This window comes from Hermetia illucens, chromosome 4 (genome assembly GCF_905115235.1).
Source record: "Hermetia illucens chromosome 4, iHerIll2.2.curated.20191125, whole genome shotgun sequence".
Classification (NCBI taxonomy): Eukaryota; Metazoa; Arthropoda; class Insecta; order Diptera; family Stratiomyidae; genus Hermetia; species Hermetia illucens.
In genome coordinates, this window is record NC_051852.1 from 36,344,982 (window position 1) to 36,364,899 (window position 19,918).

Consider the following 19,918-nt stretch of genomic DNA (forward strand, 5'->3'; position numbering starts at 1 on the left):
GACAGTCTGGTGTTGGACGCTAGAGACCGCAGCCCTAAAATCATTGCGGGCGATTTCAACGCGTGGAGTGGGGAAGCCGATCGACGAACACCAGAGGTCAAATTCTGTTGGAGTCATTTGCGGAGCTGGACATCGTGCTGGCCAACGTTGGATGCGTGCCCACCTTTCGAGGAAGAGGGTCGGGTTCGATCGTTGACCTGACATTTGTTAGCACTTCACTGGTGAGGGAGATGGCTTGGCAAGTGAGTGAGCACTACACCCACAGTGACCACCAGGCCATCTTCTTCCGGGAACCAGTCAACGACGCTCGGGAGGTGGAAAGGCTAAGGCGGTTGGCTGGTCTATCGGAGCTTTCGACGAGGAGACATTCCTGGCCGCATTGGAGGGAGCCCATGATCCGAATGGAACAGCGGTGGAAAGGGTCACACAGCTGTCTCAGTGTGTAACCGAAGCATGCGACGCTACGATTCCACGACGACGTTTGCACCATGGCAAGAGGCCAAACTACTGGTGGAACATGGAGATCGCTGCCTTGAGATCCTCTTGTCTCCGAGCGAGAAGACTTTCCCACAGGACAAGCGGAAGGCCGGAGCATCAGGAGCGTGACGAGGAATACAGGGATCTGCGAAGCAACCTTAAGAAGGCCATTCGGAGAAGCAAGCGGGAATGCTACCAGAAGCTCTGCATGGAGGCTAATACGAATCCGTGGGGTACAGCCTACCAAGTTGTAATGAAGAAATCCGCGGGCGAAAATCACCTCAAGTGACATGCCCACGGCTCTTGTTCCAAATAATTACAACTCTTTTCCCGCAGCAGGAGCAGGACGAAAGAGAACCCCAACTGGCAGCTCAGCAGGACGTTTTCTATTGGGGACAGTAAGGCTCCGGGATTTAACGGAATTCCGAACAAGGCTCTGAAGGTGGCGGTCAAGGCCAGACCAAGGTGGTTCGCAAGCACATTCGAATCGTGCATGGCGGAAGGAGTGTTTCCCGCCCAGTGGAAGAGGCAGAAGCTGGTGTTGCTAGCGAAGCCCCGAAAACCACCCGGCGTGCCCTCTTCATATCGCCCTATTTGTCTCTTAGACACCATGGGGAAGATGTTGGAGGGGGTGATATACAACAGGCTGCACCCGTTCATCGAGCTTGCGGGTGGTCTTTCGGAGCGGCAATATGTGGTCCGGATAGCTGAGTGGTTAGAGCGCAAGGCTATCGTATGGAAGGTCGCGGTTCAAATCTCACTGGTCGCAGTGGAATTTGTATCGTGATTTGACGTCGGATGCCAGTCGACTCAGCTGTGAATGAGTACCTGAGTCAAATCAGGGTAATAATCTCGGGCGAGCGCAATGCTGACCACATTGCCTCCTAGTGTACCGTTACGGTCTTGAATGAAGTGCTCTAACACACTTCAAGGCCCTGATCCAACATGGATTGTTGCGCCAACGATTATTATTATATCATAATATGGGTTTCGGCGAGCCCGACCTACGGTCGAGGCAGTAGCAAAGGTCGTGGAATTGGCTCGAAATGCAATGGTCATGGGCAAATGCTGTGCTCTGGTGACGCTGGACGTCAAAAATGCTTTTAACTCAGCCAACTGGGGCTGGATTAAGGGCGCTTTGGCCAAACTGGGTGTTCCTAGCTACTTGGCTCGGCTCATCGAGAGTTACTTTTCGGACAGACTTCTCTGGTACGAGACGGACGACGGGCCGAAGGAGTACATTGTGACAGCAGGTGTGCCTCAAGGTTCTGTATTGGGACCGCTGCTGTGGAACATAATGTACGACGGAGTGCTTGGCCTTCGCGTGCCGGAGGAGACAACGCTGATTGGTTTTGTGGACGACCTGGCGGTAGTTGCAATTGCAAAGTATCCCGAGGACGTGGAGCTTTATGCAAATGAAGCCATTCACACCGTCAAGTCATGGTTACGAATGGCCAAGCTGGACCTGGCGGACGAAAAGACGGAGGCGGTCCTCATTAGCAACCGTAGGAAGAACAACACGGTTACCATCCAGGTTGGTAATCGTGAGGTCGTCTCAAAATCGATTGTCAAATACCTGGGCGTGATGATCGATGCCAAGCTGAGTTTCAAGGGACACTTGGATTATGCGCGAGAGAAGGCAGCAAATGCCAGCTCATCCCTTGCAAGGATGATGCCTAACGTGGGAGGGCCGAAGTATAGTCGCAGGTTACTCATCGCGGGAGTGGTGAGGTCGATCCTGCTATACGCGGCCCCTGTCTGGGCGGGAGCGTTGATCCACGCTGTCAACCGGAGGAAGATAAGTTCGGCATACCGGCCAATTACGCTAAGGGTGTGCAGCGCATTTAGGACGGCGTCGACGGAGGCAGTGTGTGTCATCGCAGGAATGATCCCTATAGATCTTCTAGCGGGTGAGGGACACTGGCTCTACGAAAAACGGAAGGCAAATCCAGCCGAGGTGAATGGGGATTTCCGAAAAGCCATCAGGAGAGAGTTGTGTGGCAAGTGGCAACAACGATGGGATAACTCCGACAAGGGCCGGTGGACCCATACATTGATCCCGTGTATCGAGAAATGGGTCAACCGAAAGCACGGAGAATTGAATTACCACCTGACACAGTTTCTTACGGGACACGGTGGCTATAGGAAGTCCTTGCATCGCTTCGAGTTGGACGAGTCTCCCAACTGTCCTGAATGCGGTGCTACACCCGAGGACCCGGAGCATGTTATGTTCCATTGTCCCAGATTTCTGCAGCAGAAAAGAAGGTTGATTAGCATCTTAGGGGCGGACATCGAGCCCTCGAACCTGGTGGAAGAGATGCTGAAGTCGGAGGAAAACTGGATGGCGGTAAATGAGGCAGTAGCCGTGGTGCAGACAAAACTCCTGGAGTTGGATCAAGCTCGGAAGGCGGCGCGACGGAGACGTGACATGGACGAGCTGGTATAGCGAACCAGAGCCTCCCCCGCGAAGTAATACTTCACGGTGGTCCCGCGGGGAGGGGCGGAAGAGGGAGGGTGGTTTTAGTGGGTGCGAATCCCACACACTGCTGCAACCTGGCGCAGCAGCGTCTTTCTAAGATTTCCACCTCCATCCATAAAAAAAAAAACAAAAAAAAAAGAGGGTGCTAGTCTCTCCCTGCATCTCTCAACTAGCTTTTCAAGTGTATTGAAAAAGAGGAAAGTTCGACATAGTTGGGTTTGTGCTTTATTTTAGGTTTGGACTGATCTTGGTTTTGCCACCCAAATCTGTATTCATGCTGTCGGTATACAGCCCAGTGTAACACTGGCTCTATAGGTTTCGATGATTGATTGCATCATTATCGACTTTTTTAGCGATAGGTTTCTGTGCTGCATCCCACAAAATTCCGTCCTCGACTCATTCTTGTGGGTAATTAGTTTAGCAGAGGACTGACGCTAGATCCCTCGCTGGTGTGACTACCATTGGTTTCGCAGATGACATTGGGATGATAGTTGCTGCACGATTCCTTGAAAGATCGAAATTTACGCCAATGAAGCCATTTACTATATTAAGTTTTGGTTGGAGAACGGTTGTCTATCGCTCGCAGAACCTAGGACAGATCTAGTAAATACTACGTTAAATGGAGGAAGCAAACACAAGCCATAAATGATGCTCGATCAGGGGCTAAACTTCAAATTACATGCTAAATATGCAATGCAATGCAATCAACTTGTATGATCCACGACGGATCGTAGCCTCAATCCTTGTTTCCTCTGCCTCAGATTTTCAAAGAGGCGCGGCCCCTGAGATTCCCTCCCTTCCTCGACATCCTTAGGCCATTATTTGGAGGATGACCCTAATGTGTTCGAGTTTGGAGGAAGTCCTCAAATTAAAGAAATTACCTAAAATGTATGCTATATATATGTATGCAACCACTGATAATGCAGATAAAATATTATATATATATAAATTCAGAGAAGCAACAAGTAGAGAAAACTGGAAAACTCGCCAATTTTTAAAAGGATAAAGAAAAAATTAAAAGAATAAATGAATTTAAATAATAAACTTAAAAATGTATAATAACTAATAATTTAAAAATGATAACTTAAAAAGGAATAATAAATAATAAAATTGAAAGAATAAATAAACTAAAATATGAAAATTAAAAACGTCCGAAATCTGAGCTAAAAAATGATCTCCTCTGCCCATCAGCGCCTCTCGATCAGCCGGTCCCGCTAAACTTAGCCTTGAACATCTCGAGTTCATGTTGCCAGCAACATGCGCAGCAGCGTTGGCGGATGCAGCAGATCATTCCCCTCTATCACGATCAATTCGCCCCAATGCATTCAATAATGTGCATTATGCGGCGATATTTAAGGTAATAGCACACTATAGAATGCATTATTGGATCAAGTTAATCCCGAAAAAGGCGAATAAAATGCCGCTCCCGTCGTGAAGCCGCGACTACTACAACCATTCAAATCAGTTTAATGTGCATTTCATATTATTTAAGGTTACAATCAAGCTTGCGACTTTCAAATCGTGTTTACTCTTGCTTTGCTTCTTCCAAGTGAACCTCACCACCCATTCTTATTTCAGAAGTTGGAAAGTGGGTTTCTAGAAGAATTTTTAGGGTATTATTTTCAGTTTTTGCGGCGCCACCAGGTTCCTTCACTGCCCCTTCTGGTACTTTAACTTTGTACCTTGGTTGGATATTTGGTTACATTCCTCTCTCAGGACTATTCTTTTTGCTGCTGAATATTCGGGGTGTCATTTGCCGTAGTTTTGCAGGACTGTGATTCCACCGACTACAGGTTGTGTGCTGGTGTTTCTTTGTAAGCCCACAGCTATTCTTATAGGAAGTGGTTATTTAATTAACTCATCTACGGCCACCTCGATGCCGTATATTGTTTTGACCACCTTCTATCTCCATTGCCACATTTCGCTTATGGTGTCCTCAGCTTGTGCCATGTGGGTTGCGATATAAATATTCTGAATTATCAACATTATAGATGTGATATACATGTATCTGCATGCAACTAACAATTATATATCCTTATTGTCTTGTGATGAAGGTCGGTTCCTTTTATGTACTATCTGACTATTGTGGGCGAACAGTCTGCAGTACAAAGACGGAACCCTAGGAAAACGGATTGGGCAAAGTTCAATGAACTTCTTGGCAATAAAGTATAGTTCCCTAGGCGACTAAGGACTCCTTTGGTGCTGGAAGATGAATTGAAAACTCTGAACTGCACACTTTTAGAGTGCTATGAAGAGGCTTGTCCTATTTTCCAAGGCCAAAGCGGTAAAACGGTTCCTTGGTGGAACCGAGAACTGCAAAAACTCAGGAAATTAACCAGGCGACTTCTAAATCGTGCTTGTAAAAGTAACAAGAACGAAGACTGGTTAAATTTCAGGAACTCACAACGTGAATATAAGAGGCTCGTTAGGGGTTCGAAACGAGACTCCTTTAGAGCGTACTGTGAGGAACTGGAAGACGAAAGAGAGACTTCAAAGCTGTGCAGAGTCCTCAAAAGGTATGAGTCAGCCAAGTTAGATTCTCTTAGAAAACCCGACGGTACTTTCACGAGCTCCAGACTGGACTCAGTACAGACCCTCCTGGAAGTACACCACCCGGGAGAACGGGTGAGAGAAATGGTAGGGGGAGAGTCGACGGTTCTTGCAACCCCTTCAACACGCAAGCGTTGCAAGGGGAACTGGAGCACTGCGAAAGCAGTTGCTACCCATGAAAAAGTGAGAGCTGTCATATTGTCCTTTGAACATTTCAAAGCACCTGGCATGGATGGCATCTATCCGGCAATGCTAAAGGAGGGTATGGAGCATTTAGAGCGATCTCTAAGAAATATTTTTCGAGGATGTCTTGCTCTGGGCTACGTGCCTTCTTCTTGGCAACAGGTTAAGGTAGTTTTCATACCGAAACCTGGGAAAGATGACTATTCTAATCCAAAGAACTTCAGACAGATCAGCTTGACTTCATTCTTGCTGAAAGGTTTGGAGAGACTGGTGGAGCATCACATTCGTGAAAACGCACTTAGGTCACACCCATTTAGTGAAAACCAACATGCTTACCAACGTGGAAAGTCCTGTGAGTCTGCTCTTCATTCTTTGGTCACAAAGATAGAGGATGCAACTTTGAATGGTGAGTACGCGATGGGGGTGTTCGTGGACATTGAAAGGGCTGCTGACTGTGCGCCTTTTCAAAAACTTTGTGATGCCGCCAGAGGGCATGGTGTTGATGATGCTTTAATTAAGTGGATCCATGCTATGCTAACGCAAAGATTGCTGTGCGCTGAGGTGGGGGTCGATCGCTACCTGACTACGGAAGCAACGAAGGGCTGCCCCCAAGGAGGTGTGCTTTCGCCACTTCTGTGGAGTATGCTGATCTACTCACTGCTATGTCAACTGCAAAATTTGCCAAAACACGCTCAAGCTTATGCTGATGACGTGGCCGTACTTGCTGTTGATCGGGATCTTGGAACGGTGTGTAGGAATATGCAACGTGCCGTTGATTTGATAGACAGCTGGTGCCTTAGACATGGTCTGCCGGTTAATCCAAATAAAACCACAATGGTTTTATTCACAAAAAGGAGAAAACTGGATGGACTTTGCCTCCTTGAAATGAGGGGTACTACCCTTCAACTCTCCGAAGAAGTAAAATATCTGGGAGTCACTTTAGATAAAAAACTTCTTTGGAACAAACATGTAGATGAACAAGATGTAGATGAAACGAGCTCTCACAGCTTATGGGCTGTGCAGACGGACCTTTGCCTCGACATGGGGACTCAGGCCTCATGTGGTAATGTGGGTATACGTTGCCATCATTAGGCCGATGTTCGCATATGCATCCGTAGTGTGGTGGATTAAGGTGAGACAAAAAAGTTTTCACCGTAAACTAGCCGCACTGCAAAGAACTGTTTGTCTGGGTATCACTGGTGCCATGAGCACGACATCCGGCGCAGCTCTGAATGCACTACTTAATTTGCAGCCCCTGGATATATTTATTCAAAGCACTGTAATGAGAGCAGCTCATAGGCTAATTCGATTAGATCTATGGGAAAACAACGGATGTGGGGGACACAGAGCATTGGAAGAGTTACTGGGAGGACTGAATCCAGTTCTTACAATGCCTTCCGATTCTCGTGTTCCCATACATCTGTATGGTAGAAGATATGAAGTTACCCTGAAGCGTAGAGAGGACTGGGAAGACCCAGAGGAATGCGTGGCGGGATATATGGAAGTCTTCTACACCGATGGCTCAAAAACAGAAGAGGGTTCTGGAGCCGGAGTCTACCTCTCGAATAAAAACGAGAAGTGGGCTTTTCCTTTGGGACAATATGCAACGGTTTTTCAAGCCGAAGTTTATGCGATCCTAAGGGTGGCAAACTGGGTGATTGACGAGGGCAGGCGCATCGCAATCTGCAGTGACAGTCAAACTGCGCTGAGGGCATTGAGCAGTCCTTTGATCACCTCGAAAATCGTTCAGGAATGCAGAAACCGTTTGAACTCTATGTCTAGATTCAATACGGTGGAACTACTCTGGGTACCTGGTCACTGTGGCATAGGGGGAAATGAAATCTCGGATGCTTTAGCGAAAGGGGTGTCAATCTCCCCTATGCCGGGACCGGAGCCAGCAATTGGAGTATCAGTAGCATTGGCTAAATTTGTTTTCAAATACTGGGAACAAGTTTCCCATAATGACAGGTGGCAGAGCCTAAATACTGCTCGACACACCAAACTTTTCCTGCCAGAACCGAACATACGTACCGCAAAGTTAATGCTGTCGAAAAGCAGGAGGAATTGTAGGTGTATTGTGGGCATTCTGACAGGCCATAATTCACTAGCTGGGCATATGTTCAGAATAGGAATTACTCAAGATCATACGTGTCCCTTCTGTAATGAGGAGGCGGAATCCACGGAGCATTTCCTATGTGAGCCTATGGACGCATCAGGCATCAGATCTTTGGTGCTGTTGTTCTCCAATTGCGACGGGTAGCATCATATCCACTAACGGAAATCCTGCGATACGTTAACGACTCCGGAATATTCCGTTAGACAGGGGAGGCGAGTACAATGGGCCAACACGGTCTGAGTGCTCAGAAGCTCTAGCTTCTCCCCCACCATATACATACATACATGTACTATTAAATTGGATTTTATAATATACTCATTAATGTACTCACCAAGTTTCATGGTGCGCATTTTCCTCGGTATCAGCAATTACCTGAGATTCACTACCTGCCATTAGTTGACCAGGTCTTTCAATTTCTTTGCGGGCGATGCTACTTAGGGGGGGGGGGGCGAAGCTACTAAGAATGTAGTCCTGTCCATTCCTATCTTCCCGTGTTGTTTTGATATATGTTGCCGCTAACCCATTGGAGATAAAATTATTTAGGTCTCGGTCTCGGGCTTGCAAGAGGGCATGTCATACATCAGCTTGTACATTCGCTAGTCCGGCCATTCTTCCATTTGCTAAGCAGAATTTATAGACGATACTAAAATGTGATGGCAACTTTTAGCCCTGTGATTTGCGCACTGCAGCTTAGACAGAATATCACTTTACATCGTCTTGCGCTCAGCTTTTCTTTTGAATACCTATTTTCTATTACCACGGCCATTTTCAGAGAGGCTATCGCTTTTCTATACGCACCACCATTTACCCCGGTGTTATCCACCAATTAGATGGAACGCAAAACACCTTAGCTTGGAGTTTTCAATTACCGCTTGGTTAGCTCCTGTTTTCTCCATATTCTAATGGATATGATGTATTAAGGATTATTAAAAAATTACTTCTAAAATATCACCCAATGTGGGAGTAGAAAACTTATTACATCATTATTAACAGCGCGATAAAAGTTTTCCTATCTGGGCCTGTTGCAATTGAAAGTTACAGACTCCTCGGTATCGCATCATGGAATTTGAGTTCATTATTCCCAATGAATTCTCGACTTACAGGCATATGCCATTGTTTCATCGTTGTCTTTTATCACATATACTGCCCTTATAGAGGCCATTTGCACCAACCGTGATGCACCATCATGCGCCGTTTAAACATATACTGACGAAGTTTTGGAATCGAAAATTCAGACCCTTATATTTTGCCTTCCGCACTGGGATTATCATTGCAGTTTTGATAGCGTTTGTTTGGGATTATGATAATGTATCCAAACGGTTAATCATCAATTAAACAAAGATCATGTAACGCAGCCCACTTGACTTGAGAGTTGAAACCAGTTAAGCCTTGAAGGCCGAAAACTTTTGAGTTGCGATTGTGATAGAGGTGTCAAAAAATGCCTCACTGCTTTTGCTTCACAGCTTTGAGGTACCTTCCATTTGCTGTCATCTGTACTTAATATTGCTTAATATTGAAGATGTCCCTTTCGCATCAACTCTAGGGGAATCCGAAAAAGTTGTTTTTGAACAAATTTCTGGACTTCATCCTGATATAAAAACGTTTTTCAATAAGAAACCTCATCTTGTCCTGGCAAAGCGCAGTTTGGCCTAAACCGACTAGCTTTCCATGGTAACGAAAAAAAATTGATGATGAATCGCCGAGGGAGGAACAATCTTTAGCTCAACGGTCAAGATTTCAGTCAAGATATCACCATTTGGGTGTCGTTAACAGCAGGCTAGGAGAAGCAGTTGATGAAGTGAAAGCTTTTCTGACTATGGCTGTTCCTCAGCTGCTCGTAAGGAAAGGTTGTGGATAACCAAGTTGTCAGTTTTTTTCGAGTTGGGGATCGTCACGTCAGGGGAATGCGAACCCACTATCGGCCTTCTGTAGTATAGTAATTCTCCTCACAGAGTGGCGGTTATCGAACTATGTTACACTAGGCATGGAACCAATTCCAGCGGGTAAAATTAGGTGCTGGAATCGAGAAATTACTTAGACAATTAATAACAACACGAGAGAAGCTTCCAATGAAAACTGCCTTCCCAGTACGTAAAAGAAGCAGAGGATACTACTATTGACCCCGGATTTGGCAAAATAGAGTGTATGACAAAAGCATTCCTCAATTGAACTCTGAAGACTACGTTAACCGGAGATTGGATTTGGCACATGGGGGCTCACGGAACTTCCAAGAAGAGCGTAAGGTTAGACAAACAACCATCGTGAAGACGCTTGTTTCGAACTGATTGACTTCAAGAAGCTTCCTAGGTAAAGGGGATTCTTGTCAAAAACGGCGAGTAACAGTGCAACTTGCGTTTAGGAAGTATGAGTGAAGTGATAAAAAAATGGCAAACTATCTATGCGAATTGTAGCTTTGAGGTAGAAAAAGGAGCTAGAGTCCCCTTCTCCCTGGACAACGGACTTTTATATGGAGCCAAAATTGTGATGGTTGTGAATTGGGTTTCCAACTTTTCAAAGATTAATCTTGCTCGGGAATGCAGGAATTTTTGGATAATAGTGGGGTAGTGGCTGCCGTAGAAGCGCTTTTTCAAGAATGAGGCAGTATTTTCAAGTTTGCACTGTGCTCCAAATTTTCTCCATGTCTAAGATTTTTGGGATTATTTTTCAATCTTTAGTGCACCGTTTAATGCCCATTGCAGCACTTCTCATTCTTTCGGCTGGCCATCCTAAAAATCCCAAAAATTCATCGCTCTGCGAAGCACCCAGCGGAGAAAATATTAAGGGTTGAAACATTTTACGCGACTCCAACGTGTCTGCGGTCAAATACAAAAAAAAAGTCTCGAAAAGTGATACGGATAATGGTGCGGAAGAGGAGACTCTAGCACTCTGCAGTTTTCTTACTCCGGAAAGAAGTCCAGAGAAGATTGTTGAAACTAGATAGATAGCTTTTCGTTTAGGCTGTGTGGGACCCCGTGAACTGCCAGTCTGACCTTTTTCTGCGGGAGATTCATCGGAGTTCATGGAACAACCAGAGCTACACTAGAGGATACTTCGGGCGGTGGAGGGATTCAACCGGACACTGTCGTCAAGTGAGTTAAGAATATGATAACGGCGGCAGGAGAGTACCAGGCCAGACCAGCCTTCTATTTATTGGTGGACGATCAAAATTGCCCAACAACAGTAGTGTGAAATGACCGGTTGGAGGCATGCACAAAGAATGACTAAATACAGATTAGATAAAAGGAGACTTCAGTGCGATGAACAAAAGCAAATCTCTGCTGGCAACAGTTAGTCAACGAGCTGTATGGCATTCCTTGGGGGCTTGGTTATTAACTAGTCACCAGAAAAATCACTGTTTTACGGATACCCAATTCACTTACTGCCGAATTGATGAGCTGCGTTGTATAGGCATTATTTCCTGCGCATCCCATTCATGTTGAGGTAAACAGTTTGGAGGGCACTGATGATTGCTCACTTTTTACCATGAAAGAGCTGGAAGGGGCAACATTCTCTATGAAAAATGAATTTCGACACCATTCTGGCAGGGTTACACAAATCAGTGTTTCACCATCGTCCAAACCGACTGCTCAGCGCATTCAACGAAGGATGGTATTTTTGTCATTGGAAGACGCCGCGCCAGTAAAGCCATTTGCATACCAACCACTCTGTATGTTTGTCACAGTCGGGAAGGTGGAGTGGTTTTGTCCCTAAGGCAGTTCAGTTTTACAGGGGTGAAATCCGCTGATTGTATTTTGGTAGAAGAGGTGGATGCGAATCACCTTTTAGCAATGAGGTGCATTCTAACGTCTTATGCAAGCGCAAAACTCCGGAATTTGCGGATAGCGCTTACCTACTATATTATCCATACGCCCTTTTTGTTAAGAAGCGCAAGAGAGGTGATTGCTTATGAAGAATGGCGACATTCACTGAATGAGCAGCTCTTTTGGGAAAATGAGTCAAGAGGCAAATTTTTGCAGGTGGGACGGGAATCGTTACCAAATCTATGCATGTTCTTCAGGTAACACTGTTAGAGAGATGCTGACGGCGCTGACAAATGGAGCCATATTGCACATTAAGTTCGGATTTTTTTTTCTTGCAAAGAAGATTGAGCTTGACAGATGGGAGGATCGGTTGAACTAACAATTTCCTTTCCTCAGTTCGCTCTCATTGGTGAAAGGGATTTACTGACTTGAAGGTACCTTGCGGTGAGAGAGTGGAATGACTAGCCCGAAGTCATATGATAATCGGTTCCAGGGTAGTTCTTTGATGACAGGAGTTTGTTTAGTTGGCAGTTTAATGGTTTACCGTTGTGGGAGTTCAACACTTAGTGCGTAAACTACCTGACCAAAAAAAATGTCCACTTTCAAGTAATATTTATATTCATAGTCTTGAATTTGCAGAGAAGCGACAGTTTTGACCTAGTATAACTTTGTTAGTAATAGTGTGATTTTCACTAAATTTGGTAGAATCATGCTCTATACTGTGGCCTACATTGCTGCAATTCGTGATTCTAGAGTGAACTTAAGGGGGTTTTCCTGTCAATTACTAAAAAATCTAGTAATGCACTATTATTAACTTTATTTTAACAGGTATCGGTATGGAGGGTATTTCGGAGCCTAGGCACCATATAGTGGTAGACCCCTGATTTTTTTCAGATTTTTCGGTTGAGTAGTTTCTGAGAATGGGTTCGTTTAAAAAATAACCACTTTCAACCCCCCGCACTCCCCACCTTTTCAACAAATGTCAAAACTAAGACCGGCTTCGAAAAGTACTAACCGAGACCTTTAATTTGATACCCCTATATTTGACTATATTTGATGAAAAAAAATTTACACCCCCCTTTTGAATGTATGGGGACCCCCCCCCCCTTAAATTCGACGTAAACGGATGTAACTCACTATATCCGTGAGCGTTCACAGTTCCCACCTTTCAACCAAATTTGGTGCCAATCGCTTTAACCGTCTCCGAGAAAAATGCGTGTGACGGACAGACAGACAGTAAACCGATTTTAATAAGGTTTTGTGCTTACACAAAACCTTAAAAAACAGTGCAGCGGCTTATGATGCTGTCATTTAGTTGAAATTTGATTAGTTTTTCAGTAGAAGGATGATTAGGTGTTCGTGTTCGATAATATTTTCTGCTAGCTAAGAATATACTATATACCTTGAATGCTAATAAAAAAATTGTCAGTATATTCTCTGATTTTGTATATTTTGTCTTCTGTCTCATAATAATATTATATCTTATTATGGAATGGAACATTCAGTACTTCTTCACATTATGCTTTATTTAAATATTTTAAAATTTTCTTTGTATTTAAAATTTCATTGTATCATTTTCTTTATGCTTTTTTTGTGAATTGAAATTCAAACTATCTGAATTACTAAAATAGTTATATAATCGGCACAAATAATTGATATGAAAAGGCAACATTTTATCAAACAATTACATATCTTTTCATTTAGATAAAAATTTCCCATGTATTATAGTAGTTAAAATGTGATATTCTCTCTAAAATTTCAAATGTCCGTTACAAGTGGAACGTTATATCTTTTTCCTTTTGGTGTTTGCCATTCAAAACAAAACGTAGATAGTTCTATTGGAAAAATAGATAGAAAGATCTGTTTGTCTTTAAGTTAAGGTGCGAGGCCATGAAAATATCTACCTCAAGCGAAAAATTTAGATTTGCGTGATTATGAAACTGATCAGTTTTGTAACGGAGAATCACTAGACTACTGCTTCCTTAGGATAAAATACGATTAGACTCACTTTCTCGAAGAATATGTAGTTGTAACCTATCAGTTTTAGTGAAGGAATTACCATTTTGTCGTTAAATAACTTTAAATTTTTCTATCAATTCCGATACGTGCTTCTGAAACATCTTACTGGCTTGCTACACCTTGCGCGTGCTGTAATCCGGTGCACAGATACAGCATGATTACGCTCAAAGCATGAACGCGCTCCTCAGATTGTGCGATGAGAATAGCTCGACGTGCCATCTCGTGTTCAACTTCTTTTAGGCTTTTCTTCCGGTTTGGATCTTCGTCTTGTGTTGAATTTGCCGATGGTGGTGGCTTGGTCTGTAGAAAGATATTCACTTCACTCGACGTTTTAGGTGCTTCATTCCTGGGTGACGATGTTTCAGTGGTTTTCGATGTGCTGCTGATTTCTGGCCCAGCTACAAGATTTGAGTGGGCATGCGTTTCACTATCTAGTGCTAGACGGAGTTTAGTAAGCTGTGGAATGAATTTAGTAAATTTAGAAACATATTGGATGAAATTACTTTTTGGTTTATCTTCGGTTGGAACAAAGGAAATTATTAAATTGTTTTATAATAATATTAATTATCGTTGGCGCAACAATCTAATTGGATCAGGGCCTTAAAGTATGTTAGAGCACTTCATTGAAAACCACAACGGTGCACTGCAGGGTTACAGTACCTTATAGGAGGCAATATGGTCAGCATTGCCTTCGCCCAAGCTTATTACCCTGATTTGACTCAGGTACTCATTCCCAGCTGAGTCGACTGGTATCCGACGTCAAATCACGATACAAATTCCAATGCCACCAATGAGATTTGAACCGCGACATTTTGTACGACAGCCTTGTGTTCTAACCACTTAGCTATTTGGACACAGACAAATTGTTTTGGTCAGATCAAAGTGATTTAGTGTGGACAAATTTATGAAACGATTTTTCTAAGGAATCAGAAGGCCCTATGAGGTTAACTTTTGTTAAACACGAGAGCAGAGTTTTATCTCCTAGCCTGCGAACTTTTCAGCCCATCTGGTAAGTAACTTTTTTTGCCATAAGTACTGCATCCTGTTTGGAAAGATTATCCTAACCTAACAGAAGTTTCTTGCATTTTTGTGTCAATCAAACTGTGGAAGCTAGACTCCATAGTGCTACCTAGGGAAAGGCTAAAGGATACTATGCATAAGTAAGGCAAGGAGGGTATTGGTTGCGTCGGGAGAATCATGATTCAAAGGCATATTTATTTGTCAAAATCGAGCACGGAGCGTCAGCCACACCCATGTACCTTCATTACCGCTTCCTGGGCAATGTGCTTCAACTACCTCCACTATTTTTCGAGAAAATGGCTCCTAAATTTACTTGAAAAGCTTTGAGGAACCATTACGTTGTTAATGATAGTAAGATTCTCATCAAACTTTCCAGTATTGTGCTCTATGTTATAGCTAATATTACCGGAGATCTAGAGTATTAGAATTAACATAAGGGAGGTTTTCTAGCAAAATTGCAGGTTTAGGAAAATGCGATTATTAAATTTTCACAGAATGTATAGCTCAGTACTTTCTGAGAATTAGTAGTAGATGCATACTTTTCCGCTATCACTTACTTCCTTGTGACGATTGTCAAAACTAACGTTTGCAATGGAAGGTCTGGTCGAGTCCTTTCATATATCATCAGGCTCTCAGTTTCAAACCTGGAGACTGATGACATTCAACAGTTCAAAGGGTTGCACTTTTGTGAGACTTGCCAGACGACTTTTTATAAATGATCCCTTATAGTTGTTGTATTTGTGTGTACAAGGAAATGCGGTTCAATCGCACAGGTGGAGTTGAACATATCAAATTTTAAGTTGCCAGATGCCAAAGAAAATGCCTAAGACTACGCCTAGATTTCAACTTATTCTCTTTTATTCAGTTTCATGTGTTCGGTCAAGTGATGTTTTTTTTTTTGGTTTTCGAAACTAGTTGACAACTTTTCTGGGTTACGGAGCAGGAAGATTTGAACGATCGACAATATCTATCTATTTTTGCCACGAGGCTAGGTTATTTAAAAGCCAACTCGGGATTATAGTGTCATTCCCCTCTAAAAAATATATCTAGTATAACACGTGTTCATTTATCGCTTAGTCAATACTCATTGATTTGGGGTAGCGGGAGCGCTAACATTTTAAAAAGACACATTCGCTCTAGTTTAGCTGCCACAATTTAGATATTAATTCGCTGAGAGAGTTTAGTTTTAGCTCCGTTTGCTTTTGCCCTCCTCAGCTTCCCCCCTTCTTGCTTCTTCTATTTTTACAATAACGAAGACAATTGTAAGTTATTTCTTGTTGTGAATCTCGATGTGTACTTTCTTCCAAATATATTTTCCGTGCTCATGGTCATCTTCAGCGCTTCGTCTAGGTTCCTCCTGTGAGAAGCTTGGTAATGTGCTTTTTCCGATGAAGCGATTCACCGGTGTCTGCCGACCATTCGAGGACTCGCCCCTTTTTGCGTTGCTAGAGCTCCACGTTGTTACATTCCTGCTTTCTGCGCAAAGATCTATACCTAGCACAGCATATTCATTTGTTGCGTCACAATGTTGATTGGGGTTATGTCCATCAACATTGGCGTTATCTTATCGGATGTGATTCTAAAAGCGCCGCAGGTTCTTAGAGCTATCAGATGGTAAATCAAGCTTACTTCCTTTGGTTTCTGTTGCACTCTAGCTATAAGCAATCTCGCGGTGTATTTTGGCCAAGCAACATTCTTGGACTAGGTGCGCATGTATTTGAAAGTCGGCGTTAGGATTGGCTATTGCTGTTTTCGACAATCGGTAGCGATTTGTTGTAGATGACTCGCTCTACCATTATACCCATTGCATCACATTGGGTGATGTGATGCCCAATCTCCTGATGGGTTTTCGGGTTTAGGGAGCAACTCCAATTTTTCTTCTTTCCACTGGACAGAGAATTCTACCCCCTTTAGGCATCCCTCGTAAGTATTAGTGAATAGGCCGGGACTAGATGTCATCCAAACCTGGGACCCTATTGCATATTTCCCCAAAGTTCTTTTATAATTAAAGGATATGGAACGCAGAAATATATCGGATTTGAGCGTCACGTGAAACATGTAAAACCCTTCGTCGTTTACCCGAAAAGTCCAGCGTACATCTTGAGAGAATTCCCTTACGAGCTCGATTTTCCTTTGAGTTTTATTCAGATCGTCTGGTGGCCGCAGTGTACTTACCAACATGCCAAAATAATAAAAATGTCAGCTCGAAGGTGCGCGTGGAGCCGTGGAACTCAAGACGTTAGCGCGGTGATTAAGAGGGAAGATTCACGATGCATTTTTTGCCTCAGATAATAATGAGGCACTGCCTCTGCATTTTCATCTCCAATCCAGATTCAGTAGAGTAGTCATACAATTGGTTAGAGTGCCTGCTCGAGAGAGACGCTTCTCTAAATCTTCGCTTGTCTTGGCCGAAAACTAGAGACCCTGTCGTTGAATGTTGGCTTTTCACGATGTAGCGACACTATCAACGCCTTTTTTAATTAAGGATTTTTTTAGCTGATCAATTAGTGAACTCACAACTTTAAAGTAGCTGTTGAAATCTTTGCGTGTACCTTGAGTACGGCCTCACATCGGTTTGAGGATATCCCAGAACTGCCGGTGAAAAAACGCACGAAAAAAGGTCCACTCGATTTGTCTGATAAACTGATGGTAATCCCGATAACTATCTGCTTCTCTACCAATGAACAGGATGTGAACATGTACACAACAGGTAGGGTAGAGTTGAGTAAGTCGGTGCTGCGATGTCGAACAGAAACGGGTTAATGGGCAAAGATATCGATGTGCCATCAAAAGCCAGATCTCATGATGCGATAATAGTGCAGACATGAGGTAGTATTAAATGGTGGAGACTGACATCATAGAAACAAGTTATCATCGTTATATTTGGTCAGGTCCACATCTGTCCTTAAGTCCGTACAAATGATCAGATCTGAACCTATCGCTAAGTCCCTAAAAGTTACAAGTACTATGTCCATCGTCATGTCTGTCTGCTACAGGCGCGGCGCGATAAAAGGGAAAACCATGTATAATCCTGATTTGAGGACAGAAAACGGGTAAAGCTTGCGGACTATTCTTTTCGTATTTTTCTTTTTAATTCCACAAACAATCCGCGAAACTCACAGACGGCCAAAATGCTATTTCAACCTATAAATTTGTTAATAACCTGTGCACAGCAAAAACTCCCCCACATAGGTTATTATTAGTCGGGAAAAAACATCAACCGAGTTGCAACTGGCAACTGGCCTGGAGGGGGCTACCTTACATTGGTTCACTTATCCGGAACCTTACGAACGTAGCGCTCCACGTTTTGCACCATTAGTAATAACACGGAGACGTGGAAGCACATGTCAACGGAACACTTCAATGGAGTTTCAATAAGGTAAGTTTTGGAATTTTTTTAGGATTTTGAGATAGATCTCCCTTTGAGGTCAACTCCACCAACTGGGATACTGTCATGACAGAGTGCATGGCTATTCAAACACAGAACGTGGTGGTCAGGTCTACTAGTAACCCGTTGTGGACTAAGCGAAACCCCCATTACCCGCTTCTTTGCTAGCTTCGTAAAGGAGGGTCCAGTTTTTGATATTTTTTTCCCTCACATGTTATTTCCAAAAGCATGCATCTTCCGTACGGATCATCTGGGTTTTCACTGGGAGGGTCTTAAAACTTGTACAATGAGGGGGGAAAATCTTTGATGGATTGCCTCCTCATCTGATACTGGTGTATGGGTACTTCCTCTAAATGCATTATTCAAATTGGAACCCCTGAATACATTTATTCAAAGCGCTGCAATGAAAGCAGCTCATAGACAATTCGATTAGATCTATTGGGAAACAGCGGACGTGGGGGGGGGGGGGGGGGCATAGAACATTTGAAGAGTTACTGGGAGTACTGAATCTAGTTCTTACAATGCCTTCTAATCCTCGGGTACCTTGAAACGTATAGAGAGCTGGGAAGTCCCAGAGGAATGCGTCGCGCCTTATACGGAAGTCTACACCGATGGATCAAAAACAAAACAGGGCTCTGGAGTCGGAGTCTACCCCTCGAATAAAAACGAGAAGTGGGCTTTTCCTTTGGGAAAATATGCCTAAGGGCGGCAAACTAGATGATTGACTGTTGAAAGGCTGTCTTCAAATACTGGGAACAAGTTTCTCGCAATGACAGGTGGCAGAGCTAAATGCTGCTAGACACACAAAACTTTTCCTGTCAGAACCAAACATGCATACCGCAAAAGCAGGAGGACTTGCAGGAGTATTGTAGGCATTCTGACAGACCATAAAACACCAGTCGTAGACCGTGTCCCTCCTGTAATGAGGAAGCGGAATCCACGGAGCATTTTCTATGTGAATGCCCCCATGGACACATCAGACATCAGATCTTCGGTGCCGATGTGCTCAAGTTACAACGAGTAGTATCATATCCACTAACAGAAATACTGCGATACATTAACGAATCGGATATTCCGTTAGATGGAGGCGTCGAGTACAATGGGCCACCACGGCCGGAGTGCTAAGAAGCTATAGCTATAAGATGCCAATACTATGAACTCCTAAAATGTGATGCAATAGAGCTCACTAGTCGAATTTGTAGACAGTATAGAGAATAGTGATCGAAGGAAGAATTCTAGCAAAACTACCCCGGTATGAGAAATCACTATGGAGAACAATGAGAACTAAGTGAAAGTCCAAAATAAATTGACACAAAATGCCCCCGAATGAAATCAGAAATCAAACACGAAAGTAGTCTTGCTCCCACGATTTTCAATCTGGTGCTTGATTTCGTCATGGGGAAGGTACCCCATTTGATTGCGGGTCAGATTGCAAAATTGGTGGGGTACGTAGACCATCTGAATATTATGGTCTTATCAGAACCCCGGAGAAAAGGAAAATGGAAAGTTGGAGAGTCAATATTTATTGGACAAAAAGTCCAAAAAGAAATGAATGAGGCAGAACGGAGCAATGGGCAAACACAATTTCGAAGAAGTAGGCCGCTTTACCTATCCACGCAATAGAAACACTGACTGAGGAGGGCAATGAGCATTATGAAGTCAATGACGAATCACGGCTATCGTCCCTGTACTAAAGTCAAGGAAGGTCCAAAGAGAAAAAAAGCTGAGCATCTATCATATACTAATACGGACTGTACTTTTATATATGCGGATGTGAAATCAGGACATTGACGCAGATGTCGAAAGAAAAGATTCATATCTTCCTTGAAAATCTACTATTGGGGAAAGGTATGGAAAAGGTGGGAGTATTTAATTGTCGATGGGCAAGGTTGCCAGATTAAGATAGCTGGAGGAGAGATAACAGG

The 19,918-nt window shown here is 43.6% G+C and overlaps 1 protein-coding gene and 1 long non-coding RNA gene across 5 annotated transcripts in view; one reads left to right on the forward strand and one right to left on the reverse strand.

Annotated features, from left to right (window-relative positions):
* LOC119653700 overlaps nt 1-19,918 on the forward strand; it is a 132,435-nt gene that overhangs the window by 53,274 nt on the left and 59,243 nt on the right. The gene's annotated exons all lie outside the window — the stretch shown is intronic.
* Nucleotides 13,006-19,918, reverse strand: part of LOC119653696 (PDZ domain-containing protein 8) — a 37,130-nt gene continuing 30,217 nt past the window's right edge. For 2 of the 4 annotated variants that reach the window (XM_038058570.1, XM_038058569.1), the window contains exon 9: nt 13,006-14,041. In XM_038058570.1, coding sequence (XP_037914498.1) covers nt 13,688-14,041 — 354 coding nt within the window. In that variant the 3' untranslated portion in view covers nt 13,006-13,687. The remainder of the gene's footprint in view (nt 14,042-19,918) is intronic. The other 2 variants (XR_005249739.1, XR_005249740.1) reach the window with 2 other exon arrangements.